Below are 17,719 nucleotides of genomic sequence, written 5' to 3' on the forward strand. Positions count from 1 at the left end.
TTGCAGTGTGTTTTAGAAATTGGCACTTCATCAAAATCTTTTACAATAGATTTGTCAGAGTGTCCTAACCCGAGAAGAATATGGAGGGTTGCTGAATTTCTCGGTGGAGCAGAAAAGCAAGTGTGTCGAGAAGCTCACATATTGAGAAGTATGTACTGTTTAAGGTTCCTGTCTCTCCAATCATCTTACTTAGAATGGTTGGAGATTTTCCTGAAGTGGCTAATGTACCATAAGTAAGGCAATGTGAGCACATCTATCACATCTGATCAAGACAGAAAAGAAAGGAATAAAATCAGCGAAATACCTTATTTAGCTTTTAGGTGCTCAGATCAAATTTTACATGGATTATTCACCTTTACAGAAGATGGAAGCAGACCACGTATTCTTTAATTTGGGGGTGAGGAAGAAGAATATTTTATTCTTTGTTTCTCTTGTCACTGAGTATGTGTATGTTCATTAAAGAATTTTTTGCTTTAATTTTTAAAATTAAGCCTAGGAGAAGGGCTCCCAGTGTCATGAATTTGATGTAGCAAGTCTGTTTTATACTGGTTGATTTGAAGAATATGAATTCATTCTTTTTTTCCTCCTTTCTTTCCTCCTTTCCTTCCTTCTTTCTTCCTCCCTCCTTCCTTCCTCCATTCCTTTCTTCCTTTGGAGAATGATATTTTACATTTGTACTCTGCTTTACAGTCTGTCTTTATTTCTTTGTTTCTTCACAACTGTCCACCAAGGGACGTGACACTGTAGCCCCATTTTAGGGATAAGGAAACCAGGGCCCACACCTCAGGTGACCAGCCACTCAATGGTGGTGACGTCTGGATGAGAACCAGTCTCCTGGCTCCTAGTTCACTGCTGTTGGTGTCCGTCACACCCAGAACCTGTAAGAAAGGGAATATACTTTAGATTCAATGCACTCTTTTGTTATCCCTCCATAGTTTGCCCTCAAGAGCTGAATCCCATCCAAAAATATGTAGAAACCAGGGAAGGCTTCTTCGTCTGCACTAGGGGCAGCACAGTGAGGTTTCCATCTCCATCATCGCTGTCATCAGGCAAGGCTGGAAGGTCAGCCCAGTCTCTTGCTTGCGTTTCGGCTCTGTATCATCTGTGAGAGCCAGGGTGATGGCTGTTTCCATGGCTCACATCCATCATGGGGAATCCCAGCATCACCACAGCTGCCACTTGCCTCAGCAGGAGGGAATCAGGACCCTGGACCAGAGTTCTGGGGCTCACTGGCTCTGCAGTTTGGCTCTTCGGTCTCGAGAGACACTGCTTTTGGTTCTGGAATCCCCCTGACAGTCTCCCCCACTCTGCTTCTCCCACCATTCTTCCTGTTGGTGGATTCCGATGAACCCATCTTACATGCCTCTGGCATTCCTTGGAGAACCATTGCCAGACACATTTTAGAAACTGAAGAAAAGATGGGGAAGGCTTAAAGATAATTCGAATACTGCTGGGATTGAGACAAAAATGAAGCCACATGGTATTTGTGGTTGATCTGACTTCACCTTGACCATCTTCTACTGAGCTGATTCTGAAAAACCTGTGAACTTAGGCATCACTGTCAGGAGTCAGAATATAGAAATGTACAGGGACTGAAGGATGGTGGTGGTTAATTTATTCTGCAGCCTCTAACCTTGTAGGGGAAATACTGTGTATCTTTACCGGCACACTCTCATTGAGCATTTACTGTGGCCCAGATGCAGGCTGGGGACCGGTCACTGTTTCATGCGTGTCTGTCCCAGGCTTTCATTGTGAGGCTTCATAAAGGAGTTTCAACAAAGCCCACGCCTGAGCAGGATGACTGTGTCCTCTCTGTGTCCCACCACCTTACCATCATCTGTAGTCTTTCTTTGATTGGTGAGGGACCCGTTGGATAGTAAGATTTGCCCCAAGCCCTCCTGAGCCTTACAGTCTGATAAGAGCCTGCAGCCAGACAGCTTCTGGGTAGAGAGACAGGCAGTGAAGAGCCTCCCTGGTCCATGCTTGGGACAGGGGAGGGTCCATATGACCATATGGAGTGGAGCAGTGAGCACTGGTGGGGCTGCCCCTCGGGGGCTTCCTGTAAGGCTATGTGGCAGTCAGCGCTGCCTTCATCTTGACGGCGAGTCTACACAGTTCAGGAGCAAAGCTGTGTGAAAGTCTCACAAATGCCTTCTCCCTCTGTCCCCCTCCAGCCATCCAGGAGGAGGTGCTGAGATAATGGATGAGCAGGACAGTGAGATGACTGCTGCCTGGAGCAACAGGTGTCTCGCACCATCCTCTGAACAGTTAGATCCATGAGGCAAAGTGGGGTCTCAACCAGGGAGAGCTCTGGGAGATGAGGTGCTAAGCTACTCTCGGGGTATCAGGGCGTCAGGCCCTCCTTCCTCTTTCTCTGGGTCTTTGTAGATCCCATTCTCCCAGTTCTGATGCTGGGACTGAAACAGTGACTGCCCCCTTTCTCCTGAGAGCTGGGGAGAAGTTCTGTGCAGGTTACCAACTGTGGGGACCCTCTGCTCTACCCAGAGCAGCAGAGAGAGGGAGGGTGGAAGTAGATGTTGCCAAGAACCTACCAGTGTTTGCAACAAAAGCATGAACTCCTGGCAAGAAGTCAGGGGACCTTCTTGATCACAAGTGGTATCTCCTAAGCACTTTAATTACAGAGGATTAGCGGGAAGTGGAGGACTGGACGAAAGGAATAATGACACAAAGAAATGAAGCAGGAAAACCCAGTTTCTGTCCTTTAAGGGGAAGAAATAGCCTTTTATTTAAATGAATTGCAAAGAAAAGAATGGAGTGCGGCATCCCCCTCAGCCCAGAATTCAATGGCTTTTTAAAGAGCTGTGGATCTCCCTGGTGAGACCAGCGGCTGGGCTCTTCAGCTTGTCTGCAGAAATTGAACTGCAGGCCTGGAACTTCATTAAGATTCAGGAGCGTTCCCCCTAGACAAACGACTCACTAAGTCCGCCCCTTCTCTCCTGCTTCTCCTTGTCGGCCCTTGCCTGACTTAGCCCGTATTTTACATTCATCACCTCTAGTTACGCAGAAATTGCATGCAAAATGGTGAAGTAGAAAAGCAGCGGGCCATGTGACTCCATCAGTTCTGCCTGGGGTTGCATCGTCCCTGACTTGTAGTGTTCAGAGGCTGGGCTAGGAGATTTGCTTACAGAAAGCCCGGAGGTCCCTGATGCCCACCAAAAGTTGCAATTGGAGTACGTGCTCTGGGCACACCTGCTGCATAACTGGGGCAAATCTATAGAAGTGAATGGAACCAAAAGAAGATTGGAGACACTCAACAGTGAAGAAGAAAATTGCCAGAAAGGAATGCAGACAGATGTGATGGTTAGTGTCATATACGTAGTGACTACGTGTGAACCTTGGCACGGCTTTACTAATAGGAGCCTTGTAAGGCCCAGCTCCGTCTGTCTGCAGTGATCTCCCATCGCATCCTGTTTGTGAGTCCAGGGCAGGGAGTTCTGAAACCTTCTGTTAACACTGATTGGGAAATGCTAGGGTATCATTATTCAGATGGGGGAAAGTATGGGGAGGAGGAAGTGAAAAAGGGATCAGGCACCTACTTTGTGCTCAGTGCTTCGCGTGTCAATTCATTTTCTTCTCACAACTGTCCCATGAGATGGGCATTGTTGTTCCTAATACACATGAGAGAAAACTGAGGTTCTGAGAAGCTTGACTACGTATAGACAGCAACCGTTGGCATAGTGGGAAAAGTGTGGGTTTTGGAGTCAGACCGAGGTGGGAGCAGAGCCCAGCCTTACCACCTGCAAGTTCTGTAACATCTGTTCTCTCTCTCTCATCTATAAAATCTGGACAAGAATGCCTGTGCACTGGCCTGTGGGGAGGATTAAATAAGATGCTGTAGGTAACAGCACAGCCCTAGCATACCATAGACCCTCAGGAAACAGCAGGTATCATTATGTGACTTCAGTGGGAGAACCGAGATGTGAACCCTGAGAGGTCAGCCTCATCCCAGCCTTGTCTTTTTCCACTGTGACCCCGAGCCGCCGAATCTACCCTTGAGTACTATTCTTAAGGGATGAGAATAAGCACAGCCGGGACACGGTGCAGGACGTCTGATGAGTCCAGCGCCTTGGGAATTCTTTACATTTCAGCTCTGTGCACTGCAGACAAGTTCCCATGCCCCCATAGGCAGGGCTGAGATAAGCAGGGGATGACCTCACTCGGTATGCATGGTGTAGATTATTCCCTGAGCATTTCTGTAGGTTGGAAATACTTTCTGTAAAAATTTGCGATCCCTCTGCCCAAAATTGCATAACTGAGATTTCATCAGACCTGAAAATTGATTAGATGAAGAGGGCATGACACAGAGAGGAGTTTTAAAATAACTCTGTACATAGCATCAGAATTTGCCACATTATATTGCAAAAATTTTCTGTCTCCATGTCTGTCTACCCCTCCAATCTATGTACTATGGGTCTTTGTATCTCCAAGGCCTAGCTCAGTACCTGGTTCAGACAGTAGGTGATCCACACTTTTGGCATGAACCAGCAACATGAGTAACCAAGAGCTGGTAAGGGAGCAAATGCTATCCATTTCTGTAAGATTTGAGCCTCTAGGACTGTGTGTGTGTGGCTTCAGCTTGACTTCTTCTCATCTCCAGACTCTAGTCCATTTCTACAAATGCCCTGCTCAGCCATGGGGCGGGGCTGGGCTGGGCTGGGCTGGGCTGAGGACTAGAAACATTACTGTTCAATTACTCAGGAGGTGGATTAAAGGGGCATTGCCTCCTGTTTCCCACAGTGATGCACTTTCATTCCCTAAAACAACAATTTCTATGCACTCCCTTAATGGGATTCCAAATAACATGTTTCAAACAAATCTTTTATCACCATTGCCCCTTGGAACACATTTCAAATGCTGGCCATTAAAAACAGACCATTTCACCGGCTTCTAATGATGACACTAATAACTGTGGGTTTTTGTCTCTAAGAGTCCTGATGAGCAGGAAGCAAGGAGTAAATTATGGAGCTAACTTTTATGTTCGTGGTTTATTGATCTGGGAGCTTCAAGGGAGCTGCACCAGCCCCTAAAGCTTGGCAGTCCGCATTACCTTTTCATCTAAGTAATTGGGCCACCTGGGTCCAGTTAATTTTCTATTTATATTTAATAAGAAGACAAAGAACATGCTAACATGCTGCACCATTTCTGAAACAAGGTAATGGACAGATCAAAATATTCTACTGGGTAATTATGAATAAATCCGTTTTCCCATGACCCACTGAGGATTATGTTGCTAATTCATTGTGCATTTTATCATAATTTATTGTGAGACGATACCACGCTGCCATGTATACTTGTGTCTCCAGAGTAAGGTACTCCACCATAAAGTATCCAGCTACCGTCACCCATGCCATTTCCTGCCTTGGCTTCTTAACAGGTTAAAGTCATGCTTCGCATCTGTTCCACGTTGGCTCGCGATACCTCCGAATCCAGCTCTTTCTTAAAGGTGGACCCACGAAAGAAGCAAATCACCTTGTATGATCCTCTGACTTGTGGAGGTCTAAATGCCTTCCAAAAGAGAGGGAACCAAGTTCCTCCTAAGATGTTTGCCTTTGATGCAGTTTTTCCACAAGACGCTTCTCAGGTAGGTATAACCCTTCCTCGAGCTCAGGCAATATTGATTAGTTTCAGGAAGCTTTAACTGTTCACTGGGACCCATGAGCTGGGAGAGTGTCTTCCAAAGCACTCTGATGAGTCAGTTTCACCATCTACACAACAACTTTTGGAAGCCCATTTAAGTTCCATTGAATAGGTCAGTCCTTTTGAATTGCTGGTGTCATACCGTGGGCAGGAGCATGGTGTCAGGATTTCAACAAAACATATCCTTGGAGAGAAGAAAGAAAGGACTCATCAGTGGATGGCAAACAGAAGCAGAAGAGAGCAGACAGAATTGGAAGTTTCAGGAACAGCTGCATCAAGGTGCTGGTGACTGGTTCATTAGGACCCTGCTCTTGACTGGGCTTCTGGGCTTCTGACTAGAAAGTAAGAAGGGAAAAGATGTTTCATGAAGCTGAGTTAGAATTAGGCAGGGTTCTAGGGCCCTATAGAGGGCAATTCCTGGTGAGGACCTGGAGGGCTAGGCAGGGAAACTGAGACTGACATGCAGTCCTGTGGCCTGGATCAGTGGAGTGGAGAGGAATAGGAGAGGCTAGGGAAAGCTGTGTTACAAACCACCCTAAGCCTAGTGGATTAAAACAACAAATATTTATTATTGCTCATATTATTATTATTTATAAATAATGAATATTTATTACTTCTTATGGGTCATGAGCATTCCTCTGCTCCTAGCCTGGCTCACTTGTGTGTCAGGGATCAGCTTTGGGTTGGGTAGGCAGCTCTACTCATCTTGGCTGGATGCTGTCACACATTTGAGGGTTGGCCAGTTTTTGGCTGGTCCAGAATGGCCTTGGCCAAATCACCTGGTCTGTCTTCCATGTTATCTCTCATCAATCAGCAGGCTATCTTGGGCTTGCTCTCATGGCAATGACATTATCCAAGCTTGCAGACCTCTTGAGGTCTAGGCTTGGAATTGACACTACATCATATCTGCTAAAGTTGATTGGCCCAAATTCAAGGGGTAGGGAAGAGACTCTACCTCTTGATTGCAGGAGCTGCAAAGTCACATTGCAAGGGGCCAACACACAAAGAGGGGTGGAGAATTGTAGCCATTTTTGTTAATCTGTTAGGAGTATAATTTGGAGGCTTCCTGAGGGCCCAGAGTGCCAAGATTCCTGAACCAAAGCTCCTGGAACCAATCCCAGTAAGAACAGATGCCGACTAGAAGATTCACTTACACCATCTGGTGCAGTTCATCTGCAATGAACTGTTGCAACTGGATCTTCTAGTAGACAGCTATAACCCAGGTTATAGGTGTATGGTGGCCCACTTTGCTTGCATTTTGGTATCAGACACCTGCACCTTCCAGATAAAGTTCCAGGACTTCCCAAGATTTATACAAAACATAATGCAATCGAGTAACTAATAGCCTGGAGCAGAATCTGAAGACAGGGTTCTGACGGCCACCATTTGCAGAGCCTGGCAATTTCCTCCATGTGGCATCTGAGTGTAGGAAGTAGTGATGTTCACACAGGCACCCATATTACACTAGAGGCACTTAGCACATATATAGGCTCCATTCATTAACAAACTGAGCAAGTGGTTCCCCCGAAGAGTTTCACCATGAAAAGACAAAGTACTTTATGAGTAAGTTCTATAGTTCTTTTCTTCATTACATTTTTTGTGTGTTGTACCACCCAGTGGGCTCGCTAATCTGAACCTGACATTGGGTCTAATAAATGTCCTACAAATAACTTAATTAACACACTTAAAACTTTTCAAAAGCAAATCTCCCTAAGTTGTAAGAATTCCAAAGCAAACCCTAAATTAAGTGCGGGCTATTAATGGGTTTTATTTTTTTAACATTTTTATTGATTTATAATCATTTTACAATATTGTGTCAAATTCCAGTGTTCAGCACAATTTTCAGTCATTCATGGACGTATACACACTCATTGTCGCATTTTTTTCTCTGTGAGTTATCATAACATTTTGTGTATATTTCCCTGTGTTATACAGTGTAATCTTGTTTATCTGTTCTACAATTTTGAAATCCCAGTCTATCCCTTCCCACCCTCCACCCCCCTGGTAACCACAAGTCTGTATTCTCTGTCTGTGAGTCTATTTCTTAATGAGTCTTAGATTTATTCCAGAAAAAGGAGCCATTTTTATTGCTTACATCTTGGCTTATACTTCACACTGGATACCACAACTCACATGCTCAATGTTATAGCTGCACTTGCTTCGGAATGCTTTCTTTTGTTAAAATTTCCAATATTATGATAAATTACATTTCAATATAAATTTGATGTTTGCAAGAAGTTTCATATGCATTAATCCATGTGACCCTTCCTGGAATTCTGTGCTGTTGGAAGGGAGGTATTGCTACTTTTACACTGCAGACAAGGAAATTGAGACTTAGAAATTCAGTCTTTCATTCACTGAGTGCTCACTAAACGTCATAATTTTTTACTATTCTGTTGTCACTGTTAATAGTAAAATCATGCTGTGGGCATGCGTGGAGCACCTGAGAGCCTCTGAAGCAGGAGAGCAGGAAAGTATGCAGAGTGAGCCTCTGCTCCAGGCCCTTGCTGTTGGCCTGTGAAGCAGCAGCCACCACGGTGGCAGTTACGAATTTTGCTTCCTCTCAGTCTCTAAGGCCATCAGCTTCCTGAAGCTAAGCCGTGATTACAATAGTCCTTTCTCCTCGTAGCTCTTATAAGCCATCCTTGGTACCCTCCAGTGGCCTCAGCTGTCATCAGCTGCCCAACACTAGGCAGACCTCTGCTGGATCTAGCTTTGGGGAGGTGTCTTAGTCCATTTGTGCTGCCTTAACAAAACAGCACAGACTGGCTTATAAACTGCAGAAAACTATTTCTTACAGTCCAAGAGGTGGGAAGTCCAAGATCAAGGTGCTCGCAGATGTGGCATCTGGTGAGGGCCCCGTCTTGATCCATAGACAGCTATCTTCTCGCTATGTCCTCCTGGTGGAAGGGGCAAGAGGGCTCTCTGGGGCCTCTTTCATAAGGGCACTACTCCCATCCATGAGGGCGCCACCCTTGTGACCTAATCACCTCCCAAAAGCCCCACCGTCAAATACTATCACATGGGAATTTCAGCATCGGGATTTGGTGTGGGAAGGGCAACACAAGTATTCTGTCATTACTGGAAGGGTCTCAGGCCTGCCTGGGGGTGAACAGAAGCTTCCTGCACAGCTAGCCCTGCCTGTGAGTCTTTGCTTGGAAAGCCTCCAGCCTCAAGGGGAAAGACAGCAAAGGGCCTCCAGGGGCCATGGTCAGCTCCTCACAAACACCAAATGGACAGGTGGCTGGCCATTCTCTTCTCAGTGGACACTGGGCAGGAATTCTGCAAGGGGAGGCCTGCCCACCCTGTGCCCTGTGAGGCCGCTCCTGCATTTCCTCTGTCCTCATGTCTGCATTTCCTTGTACACGTGATTCAGTGATATGTGCGGGTTTGGTCCACACACAACTGGCTTTCTCTTTGCTGACCTTGAATCTAATATATTATTAGATGTATGTCTCAAGGTGGGCCCTCAGCCTCCTAACCCCCATCTCACTTTATGTCCAAAGAAGGCAGAGTTTGTTCGGTAATATTATCTCCTGGCTGTGCAGAGGCGCCTCTGGCAAATTCTCTCAAGAGTCCTACCACCTCAGTCTCAGGATTTAGCACAAGGCTCTTGTTAGCTAGATCCTGGGGTGTGACAGATCCTGTGGTCCCCACGGCAGCCTTGTCCTGCCACCCCCTTCACCCAGGAGGTGCTGAGGCGACCACCAGAACAAGCGACAGTTGTTGGAAGTGTGGTTTTTCAATTTCGGTTTGGGAGAGAAAGTTGATTTCCGAACATAGGTTCATTGTGCTGCTGAAACCTGGAGCTGAGTAACGACACTCACTGCCGGCTGCAGTTCTCAGATTCCCACCGGAAGGCTCATGACTCCGATGCCTGCAGAGCCCTGTGTCTGCACGTCCTCTGAATGCTTCCAGCTCTGACTCCGGTGCTGAAGCAGGAAGGAAGGTGCAGCACACAGCGACGGATGCCAACCAGAAAGTTCCCGGATCCCCGAGCTGGTTCACAAAATCTACCTCCTGATCGTTTGCAGAGCGCTGTATTATTGGGTGTTCATGGGGAAATACGAAAAGTCACCAAGAGCCTGGCCTCTGTCTAAAGATTTAATAGTCAAGCTGGAGCTGAGACACAGCAGGCTGAAGACCACCCGCTGTAACACACTGACCAATGGTGACTGATACTGTATACGTTGAATGTATCTGTAGAGAAAGAAAAGGCTGATTTTGAAAAGAGGAGGATGTAGATGGAGAAAGAGGAGGAAGCTGGAAGACAGATGCCCATCACAAAGCTCCTGCTTATATTAGAACTACAGTGGATCTCAAGGTCACTTTCCTGAAATGGCACAGCACCTTTTACCCTCTAATGAGCCTAACCCATTTCACAAGCTTGTGTGTGTGTGTGTGTGTGTGTGTGTGTGTGTGTGTGTGTGTGTGTGAAGGACAGATCTAACCAGCAGAGGGTGAATGGGAAATTTAAATGCTTGTTAGGGAGGCCAGAATGGCAGATCAGGGAAGGGCATGAGGTCCATGAAAGGACCCTTTGTTCCCATTCCAGTCCGTTCCCACATGATCTGCAGAGAGAGCAGCGAGATGTACCACAGATTAGCAGGAAGGGTGGTTTGCAGCTAATGTGTGTAACACTCAGGTGGCAAGGGGATGGGAAGTCCGATGGGTTCTGAGCACCTCCAGAACTCTGTTAGAGCTGACCTGTCTGGGAACTCCATGGCTCTCGAGTCCCTGAGCCGCAGGAAAGCAGGCACAAGTTTCTGCTGTTAAGGATCCACTCACCGCTCGTGTCTCTTGTGTCTGCCAGGCTGAAGTGTGTGCTGGAACCGTGGCAGAGGTGATCCAGTCTGTGGTCAACGGGGCAGATGGCTGTGTGTTCTGTTTCGGTCACGCCAAGCTCGGTCAGTGAGAGCTTTACTTATTCATGCTGTTTGCCGGCTTTCCAATTACTTTCTCTATTCTTCTGTTTTGTACCCAGAACCCTCCAATGAAAGGAGAGGTGGTTTCCCTTAGGTGCTGACTTGAATAATCACGAATAACCATCTGTGCTTCTGAAATGTAGATGTTCGTCCTAATTGGATTCCCAATCATCTAGGAAAGCCTTAGAGTCCACGAGATGAACAAAACGAGTAGTGGGGTTGTTCCCACCTGGTCCAGGTCAGGGTCACACCCAGAAAGCCAGCAGGAAAATTACATTTCCTGAGCAGGGGTGGTTGGGAAGCAGAGAAGGCTCCCCGACCCCAACTTCCCCAGAGGACTCAGATTGGTGAATGGAGCCAACTATAAAGGCCAGAGAAACTGTCACCAAGCGATACCCAGACCATGTTGGCACCCGTCTGGGGAGATCAGCCTGACAGCAGCCTCACTTCCCACCATTCATCCAGCTGTCAGGAATCCACCTGTGCTGATCAATCTGGGAGAGGAGGTGGCCCACACACCCCTGTGATGGTTTGGTGACTGAATCCCCTTGAAGTGCCTTCTTAATCCTGACCTGTGGCCATCTGCTCACTGCGTCTGACCACACATGCTTGATAAGTTAGTAATTTGGGGGGGATGGTCCAAAAAGCAACCCTGGGCAGAGCTCCCATCAGCCACCTTGTGATGATGGAGGCGGTTCTGGGCCAAGACGGAAGGCCCATTTCATCTCACTGCCACTTTCGTCTTCTTGATCTCTGATCAAAACAGTGATTTAGATTATAATGGAATTCACTCATGCTATAAAAATATACCCAGCATTTAACTTGAGAAACGATATAAAGTGTAAGTGTGCGGATTGAATCTGTGGGGTGGTGAGAAAAAGAACCGTAACCCGGATGAAAGATCATGGGCCTCCCACCACGAGTAAGACGGTGCGGAAACTGGACAGCTTGTCGTGCTTGGAACCCTCCTCCAGGTCAGTGGTGATTCAGTCTTGTCATTAGTCTGGGCTCTTACATTCTTCTTTATAGCCGTTTCATCAGTAGTACTTGGAAATGTCTTTTTTTGTGGTGGTTGTCAAATGTTTCATATTTCTCCCAGCTTTCCATTTCCTTTCTTCCCATTCCCCACTCCCCATGCCTTTCTTGCATCCTTGGCATCTATTCTTGAGATTATAGAGTGATGCCCAGACACTCAAGCTGCTTTTCTTTCTCCCCTCGCTCTCCCAGGAAAATCCTATACCATGATCGGAAAGGACGATTCCATGCAGAACCTTGGCATCATCCCCTGTGCCATCTCTTGGCTCTTCAAACTGATAAATGAACGGAAGGAAAAGACGGGAGCGCGTTTCTCAGTGCGGATCTCAGCCGTGGAGGTGTGGGGCAAAGAGGAGAACCTTCGGGACCTGCTGTCGGAGGTGGCCACAGGCAGCCTGCAGGACGGCCAGTCCCCGGGCGTGTACCTGTGTGAGGACCCCATCTGTGGCACGCAGGTGATTGCTTCTGGGGCTTGGCTGGCTCCGAGGTGGCTCGTCCCTACCTGGGAGGCTGGGGCAGTTCACCCCATGACTCACTCAACATGTAAACTGGGGAGGCTTACAAGTGTTTACTTTACAAGTGGACTGGGGCTTTATGGCCTGCAGCTGCAGGGCCATCTGCTCACCCAACCTAAATATTTGTACCTTGAATCTAATTGACAATGAGCAGGAACCACAATTGTTGTAACGTTTGGGGGAAATTGAATTCACTTTCTTTATGCCCCTTTCAAAAAAAAAAGTACGATCTTTCTTTTGTTTAACAACAAGCCGAAATATTTACTGCTTTGCACAAATAGCTACAGCCATTACTGGGGCTGTTTATGGCTCTATAAACTGTGTTTCTGGCACTGCTTTACAGCTGGATTAGTAGTGCTGTAGGAAAAAACTAATAACCACTTTCTAATTAGAACCATGATATAATTGCTGGGACTATGGAAGCCAAGAGAAGTTCCAGTTCGCCTTTTCTGGACATCTTCCTGTCTCTTCTTGTTGCTGTTTGACAATGGATGTAGGAATGAGCTGAGAGGTCCCTGGTTCCCATCCAGAATAGTCAGCTTTTCCAGTCTCTAACAATAGGCTGTATTTTCTGGCTTTATCTGATGCCCCCTTTTTCAGACAGGTGTTCATTTTAGTAAGTACCTGCCTCGGGGTGGGACTGTTCTCTCAGGTGAGGAGACCCACTTTGTTACACCCAGCTACACACACCTGACCGTGTCCTTCCCCTGCTTAAAGCACCACAGATCCTTCCATTTCCATTATGAATCTTCATGATGTGCAAGGCCATTGTGACCTTCCAGAATCTTCTCTTACCACTTACCTCCTTGCCAATCCTCTTCAATTACATTTTGGTTCCCTAAGAAAGCAGTGCCTCTCAAACCTCGGTGTGTATATGAACCACTGCGGATCTTGTTAAAATGCAGATTCTGGTTCAGTCGGTCTGGGGTGGGGCCCCTAATTGTGTTTTTCTAACGAGCCTCCCAATAACTGACCACACTTTTTCAGTAGCAAGGCTCTGAGGCACCAGCCTCTCTCCCTCTTACTCTGGGCCTTTGCACGTTCTCTGTTCCCTGTGCATGGAACACTCCTCCTCTCCTTTTGCTTTTTATCTGGCTAACTCCTTATTTTGGGGATACCAGCTGGATATCACTTCTTCCAGGAAGCCTTCTTAGATGTTTCTTTTGATTGTCAGTTGTGATTGCCTGGTTAGTTCTCTGCAACTCTCAAAGGTCAGTACCATGTCTGACTAAAACTGGCTCTTCATAGTTTTGACAGAAGCATCAGATACCATTTGGATATGGAATCTAATTAGAATGCAAACTAAGTAGTCATACAAAGCTTATTCAAGTGGTTCCCAAACTTTAGTCTTCATCTGAGTCACCTGGAGGACTTGTTAAAACACGGACATCTGGGCTCCACCTCTAGAATTTCTGATTCAGTAGGCCTGGGATTGGACCCCCAAACGTGCGTGTCGTTTAACAAGTTCCCATGTGATGCTGCTGTTGCTGGCCCAAGGACCACACTTTGAGAACCACTGTTCAGAATCATAAGATGTACTCAGACAAGATCTACACAGCACCTGTGATGGAGTCAGTGTCACCCTACCCACTGCTCCCTTTCCAAGCATTACCTAGACACTTAGATATGCTGTAACCTCCATCCGTTTTTATTAACTCCCTTAATGAAGTTCCACATAGGTGAAAGATCTGGTTAACTGAAGACTGAGAAAAAGAGGAAGAGACATCCTGTTTATCTTGCTGAAAAAATCTTAAACATTCTTTGGGTTATTTATTTATTTATTTTGCCATAGTAAGTACAAAACAATGAACACAACAGAATCTTTCTTTGAAGTTTGAGGATTTTGATGATCTCAGGTTCCAAACATAGTCTCTCACTGTTCAAGATTACAGGTGCCATCAGTCAGAATAAAATAATTGTCAGAATTTGTATTGACCCTAAGGCACATACTGCAAATCATTTCTTTGAGTAAACCAGAAATATTAGTTCCCTTTTCTCCCCTCAAGAAAAGGAACAGTGGTCAAATTCTGAGTAAAGTTTACCACAATTTTGAAGGCATCTCATAGAATTTAGACCCATTGCTTAAATGCTTCTTTAATCGATTAATAAATATGCCATGAACCTGAATTTAGGAACTGAAGTAGATATCCCTTAAATGATATAGATGAGACACTCAGGTATCTTGCATGTTTTCATATGTTGTTTACACTTACTTTTTGTTTATAATTATGCTAGTAAATATGACCCAAAATTGGCTTTAATTAAATAGGTGGAATAGTTGAGAGTTGAGCTAAAGCTAACTAAATTGTTTCACTTCTTTGGGACACCAGTACTGTCTGGACTAAAATCTCACTTTGCAACCTACCTGCCTCTGAAATCAAGATGTGGTCACAACCCTCATGTTTTCCTGGGTACAGGATTGCCCTGGGTGTTGGTTTGCTGGCCTCTGCAGAGGTCAGGGTGGGATACCTGCTCCCACCGATCTCTCAGATACAACCATTTGCTTTTCACACCTGCTACTTACAGATTCTACTTAAACTGTAAAATGAGTAAAAATATATTTCATCCAATAATTGTGCACAGTACTAATTTTCAGGTGGGAATCAGCGAAGCTGAGAAATGCACGTGGGTATGGGCCCTGGTTGCAGAGGGACCGACAGGCTTCGAGAACGCAGGATGGACACGAGTGGCACGAGTGGCTGGCGAGCCCTCCCCTGCCTGCAGCGTCAGCTCTCCTTGTGTCTTCCAGCTGCAGAACCAGAGCGAGCTGCGGGCGCCCACCGCCGAGAAGGCTGCCTTCTTCCTGGATGCTGCCATTGCCTCGCGGCGGGGCAACCAGCAGGACTGCGACGAGGACGACCACCGCAACTCGCACATGCTCTTCACCCTGCACATCTACCAGTACCGCATGGAGAAGAGCGGGAAGGGGGGAAGTAAGTCAGCTTTCGGCCCTCATGCCTCCTACCCCTCTGCCCTCCAGTAGGGAGCAGCCACACCTCAGGGGCAACCACGACCTTTTAAGATGTCTCACCAGCGTGGGGTTCACTGATGTATAATTCCAGATAATTGTGTAGTCTGGGCTGAAGTTGACTTGTGAACATCCGAGGGAGAAGGCCTTGCTTAGAAAAGATAATTTACACATACAACTGCCATGGGAACATGGGAGAAAAAATTTCCAAAGGAAAACAGACGCTTCATCGTATTTTTTTGTTCAAAAACCTTAGAGAGGCTCATCAGGAAAGATGAACATGGATGCACCAAAGCCCCCTGGCGATGTGATTAATCAGTAGCTTGAATCCACTCTCTGGACCTGAAAAAAACAGAATCATGGTTTTTAAGTAGTCTAAAAGTCAGGCTTTTGAAAAACTACCCAGATTCTGGCTACCTCCCTGTGTCAGGTAACGCCCAGCAGTGACGTTTCTGTGTAAAAACCTAGGCCCAGGCCGGGCTGTGGGAGCGAGCTGCCCTGCCCAGCTCAGTGGTGATACAGTCTGTCCCTTCTTGGCTATATTCCAGGCCACGCTGACCTTGGAGCAGTGCCCTTGCCTGGGTCTGCCAAGTAGTGTGTGCGCTACGCTCAGTAGTTGAGTGCAGCTCTCAGCTGAGTGTCTCAGGTGGGCTTCTGGATCCTGGGCAAAGTAGCCCATTGACCTCACTGGGCTTTCGAAGGCAAGTGTGGGCCACAGGGCTGGACTGGCCAGGCAACAGCTTCTGTAGTCTATGTCCACTTGTTACTGAAGGCAAATTCATGTGCCCACCGCACCACGAGGCCAAACAAACTGAACCATTGTAGTTCGGAGCAGAGAAAGATATACTGCAGGGCGGAGCAAGGAAGACAGGGTGGCTCATGCCCCCAAGAAACCCCGAACTCCTCGAAGGGTTTCTGCAAAGCACACTTAAAGGCCAGGTAAGGGAGGGGGGTTACAGGGTACCAATCAGCTTGTGCACGATTCTCTGATTGCTTGATGTTGAGGTCACAGGGCAGTCAACACTGTCGACCCCTAGGTGCCAGAGGTCTGGGGGCTACTTGCTCTCGATCATCAAGTAGTTAATTTCTTCCCTTTGGTGGTGTTTTTAGCACCTGAAAAACTCAGGATATATACCTGAGATACTATTATCAGAGAGGAGCTGCAGCAGAGGATATGGGGGAGGGGTCTGACCCTGGAAGGACCCACAAGGTCTTACTGCTACAAGGCTTTCAAAACACAGGCCCTGGCCACAGGCGCTCTCTAAACGATGAGTCAAGGATATTGGGTGCCAGAAAAATAAACAAAGGCCCTGAGTTAGGAGACTAACCCTGCTGCCTAGAAATTGTGAAGCTAATTGACTCGTTGGAGGCAACCAACTACCCTAATGCCAGACGGAGCCTGGAATTAAGACATGCCACTAGAATCTGTGGGTGGGCTCCCTCATTTGGCCCCAAGTTTCCTTCTTGCCCAAAGACTTGGAAACCAGTTCCCTGGAGAGAGCTCTTGGGGGCTTCTGTTGCCTCAAGGGGAAGCTCTCCCCGCCCCATCTCAGTGCCTTTGTTGGCCCAGTCTTTGTTATTATTCCTACTCCTCAGTCACTGTGGTTTATTTCAGGCTTATGAGGTTTAATTTAAATTTGGTAAAACTTACCCTTTTTATGGGTTGTTAAATGATTTTAGGCAGATCTATTCAGTCGTGTAACCACCACCACTATCAAGATATAGAGCAAAGCCATCACACGTAAAGATCCCCCTTGCCCTAGCAGTCAGCCTTCTCTCCAGCCACTGACAACCATGATCTAATTTTTGTCCTTATAGTCTTGCCTGCATCCAGAACATCATATAAATGGAATCGTGTGGTCCATGTATGGCCCTTTTTTTTGTCTGACTTCTTTCATTTAACATACTGCACTTGAGATACATGCATGTTGCTCTGTGTATCTGTCATTCACTTATTTCCCTTGCTGCCTGCTCCTTTAGTTTTGACTGGGCTTGGAAGTGAGCTGCTACCCATACCCCCAGGACTGAGATCTCACCATACATCCTCTCAGGGGCCAGAGTTCCACCACTCCAGGCTCTGACCTGCAGCCTTGGCTGCCTGCCCTGACTGCTGCCCGGCAATCGAGAGGTACTGGCCCTCACTTGCACCCAGGGAGACGTACCATCAGCAGATCAGATCCTTCTTGACAACCAGTGATGGTGATAAGGGTCTGACTGGGGATGAGCAAATATTTTGAACAGGAGTCTTTCGGGGGAGATTGATTCTCACTGAAGGGCTCACATCATGTACAGCACTTCCGTTCAGAAGTCCTTGCTTAAAGAAGGAAACAGGGGATTAGGATAGGGATGAAAAGATCCAGACCTTTGAAATTCCTAACAGAATTTTAGCCACAGTTCTCCTAACAATTTGGGAGCTGGCTTTAAATCCTGACCTCACTATCTTTTTCTGGGTTATGTCTTAGCAGCATGTATGTGGGAGTCTGAAAAACCTTTATTTTATTCTTTTAAGCTGCCTGTAATAATCGTAATCAAAGCACGCAATGGATTCTTGTACTTTCAGCAAAAGATCCGACTCTGGAGCCGAATGGCTTCCAAATGGTTCTGAGTGGAAGAACTCA

The 17,719-nt window shown here is 46.7% G+C and overlaps 1 protein-coding gene across 5 annotated transcripts in view; it reads left to right on the top strand.

Moving 5' to 3' along the window:
• KIF26B (kinesin family member 26B) overlaps positions 1-17,719 on the top strand; it is a 419,829-nt gene that overhangs the window by 336,343 nt on the left and 65,767 nt on the right. For all 5 annotated transcript variants that reach the window (XM_072948623.1, XM_072948625.1, XM_072948626.1 and 2 more), the window contains 4 exons: positions 5,396-5,602; positions 10,472-10,565; positions 11,811-12,073; positions 14,883-15,066. In XM_072948623.1, the coding sequence (XP_072804724.1) occupies positions 5,396-5,602; positions 10,472-10,565; positions 11,811-12,073; positions 14,883-15,066 (748 nt within the window). The remainder of the gene's footprint in view (positions 1-5,395; positions 5,603-10,471; positions 10,566-11,810; positions 12,074-14,882; positions 15,067-17,719) is intronic.

This window comes from Vicugna pacos, chromosome 23 (assembly GCF_048564905.1).
Source record: "Vicugna pacos chromosome 23, VicPac4, whole genome shotgun sequence".
Lineage (NCBI taxonomy): Eukaryota > Metazoa > Chordata > Mammalia > Artiodactyla > Camelidae > Vicugna > Vicugna pacos.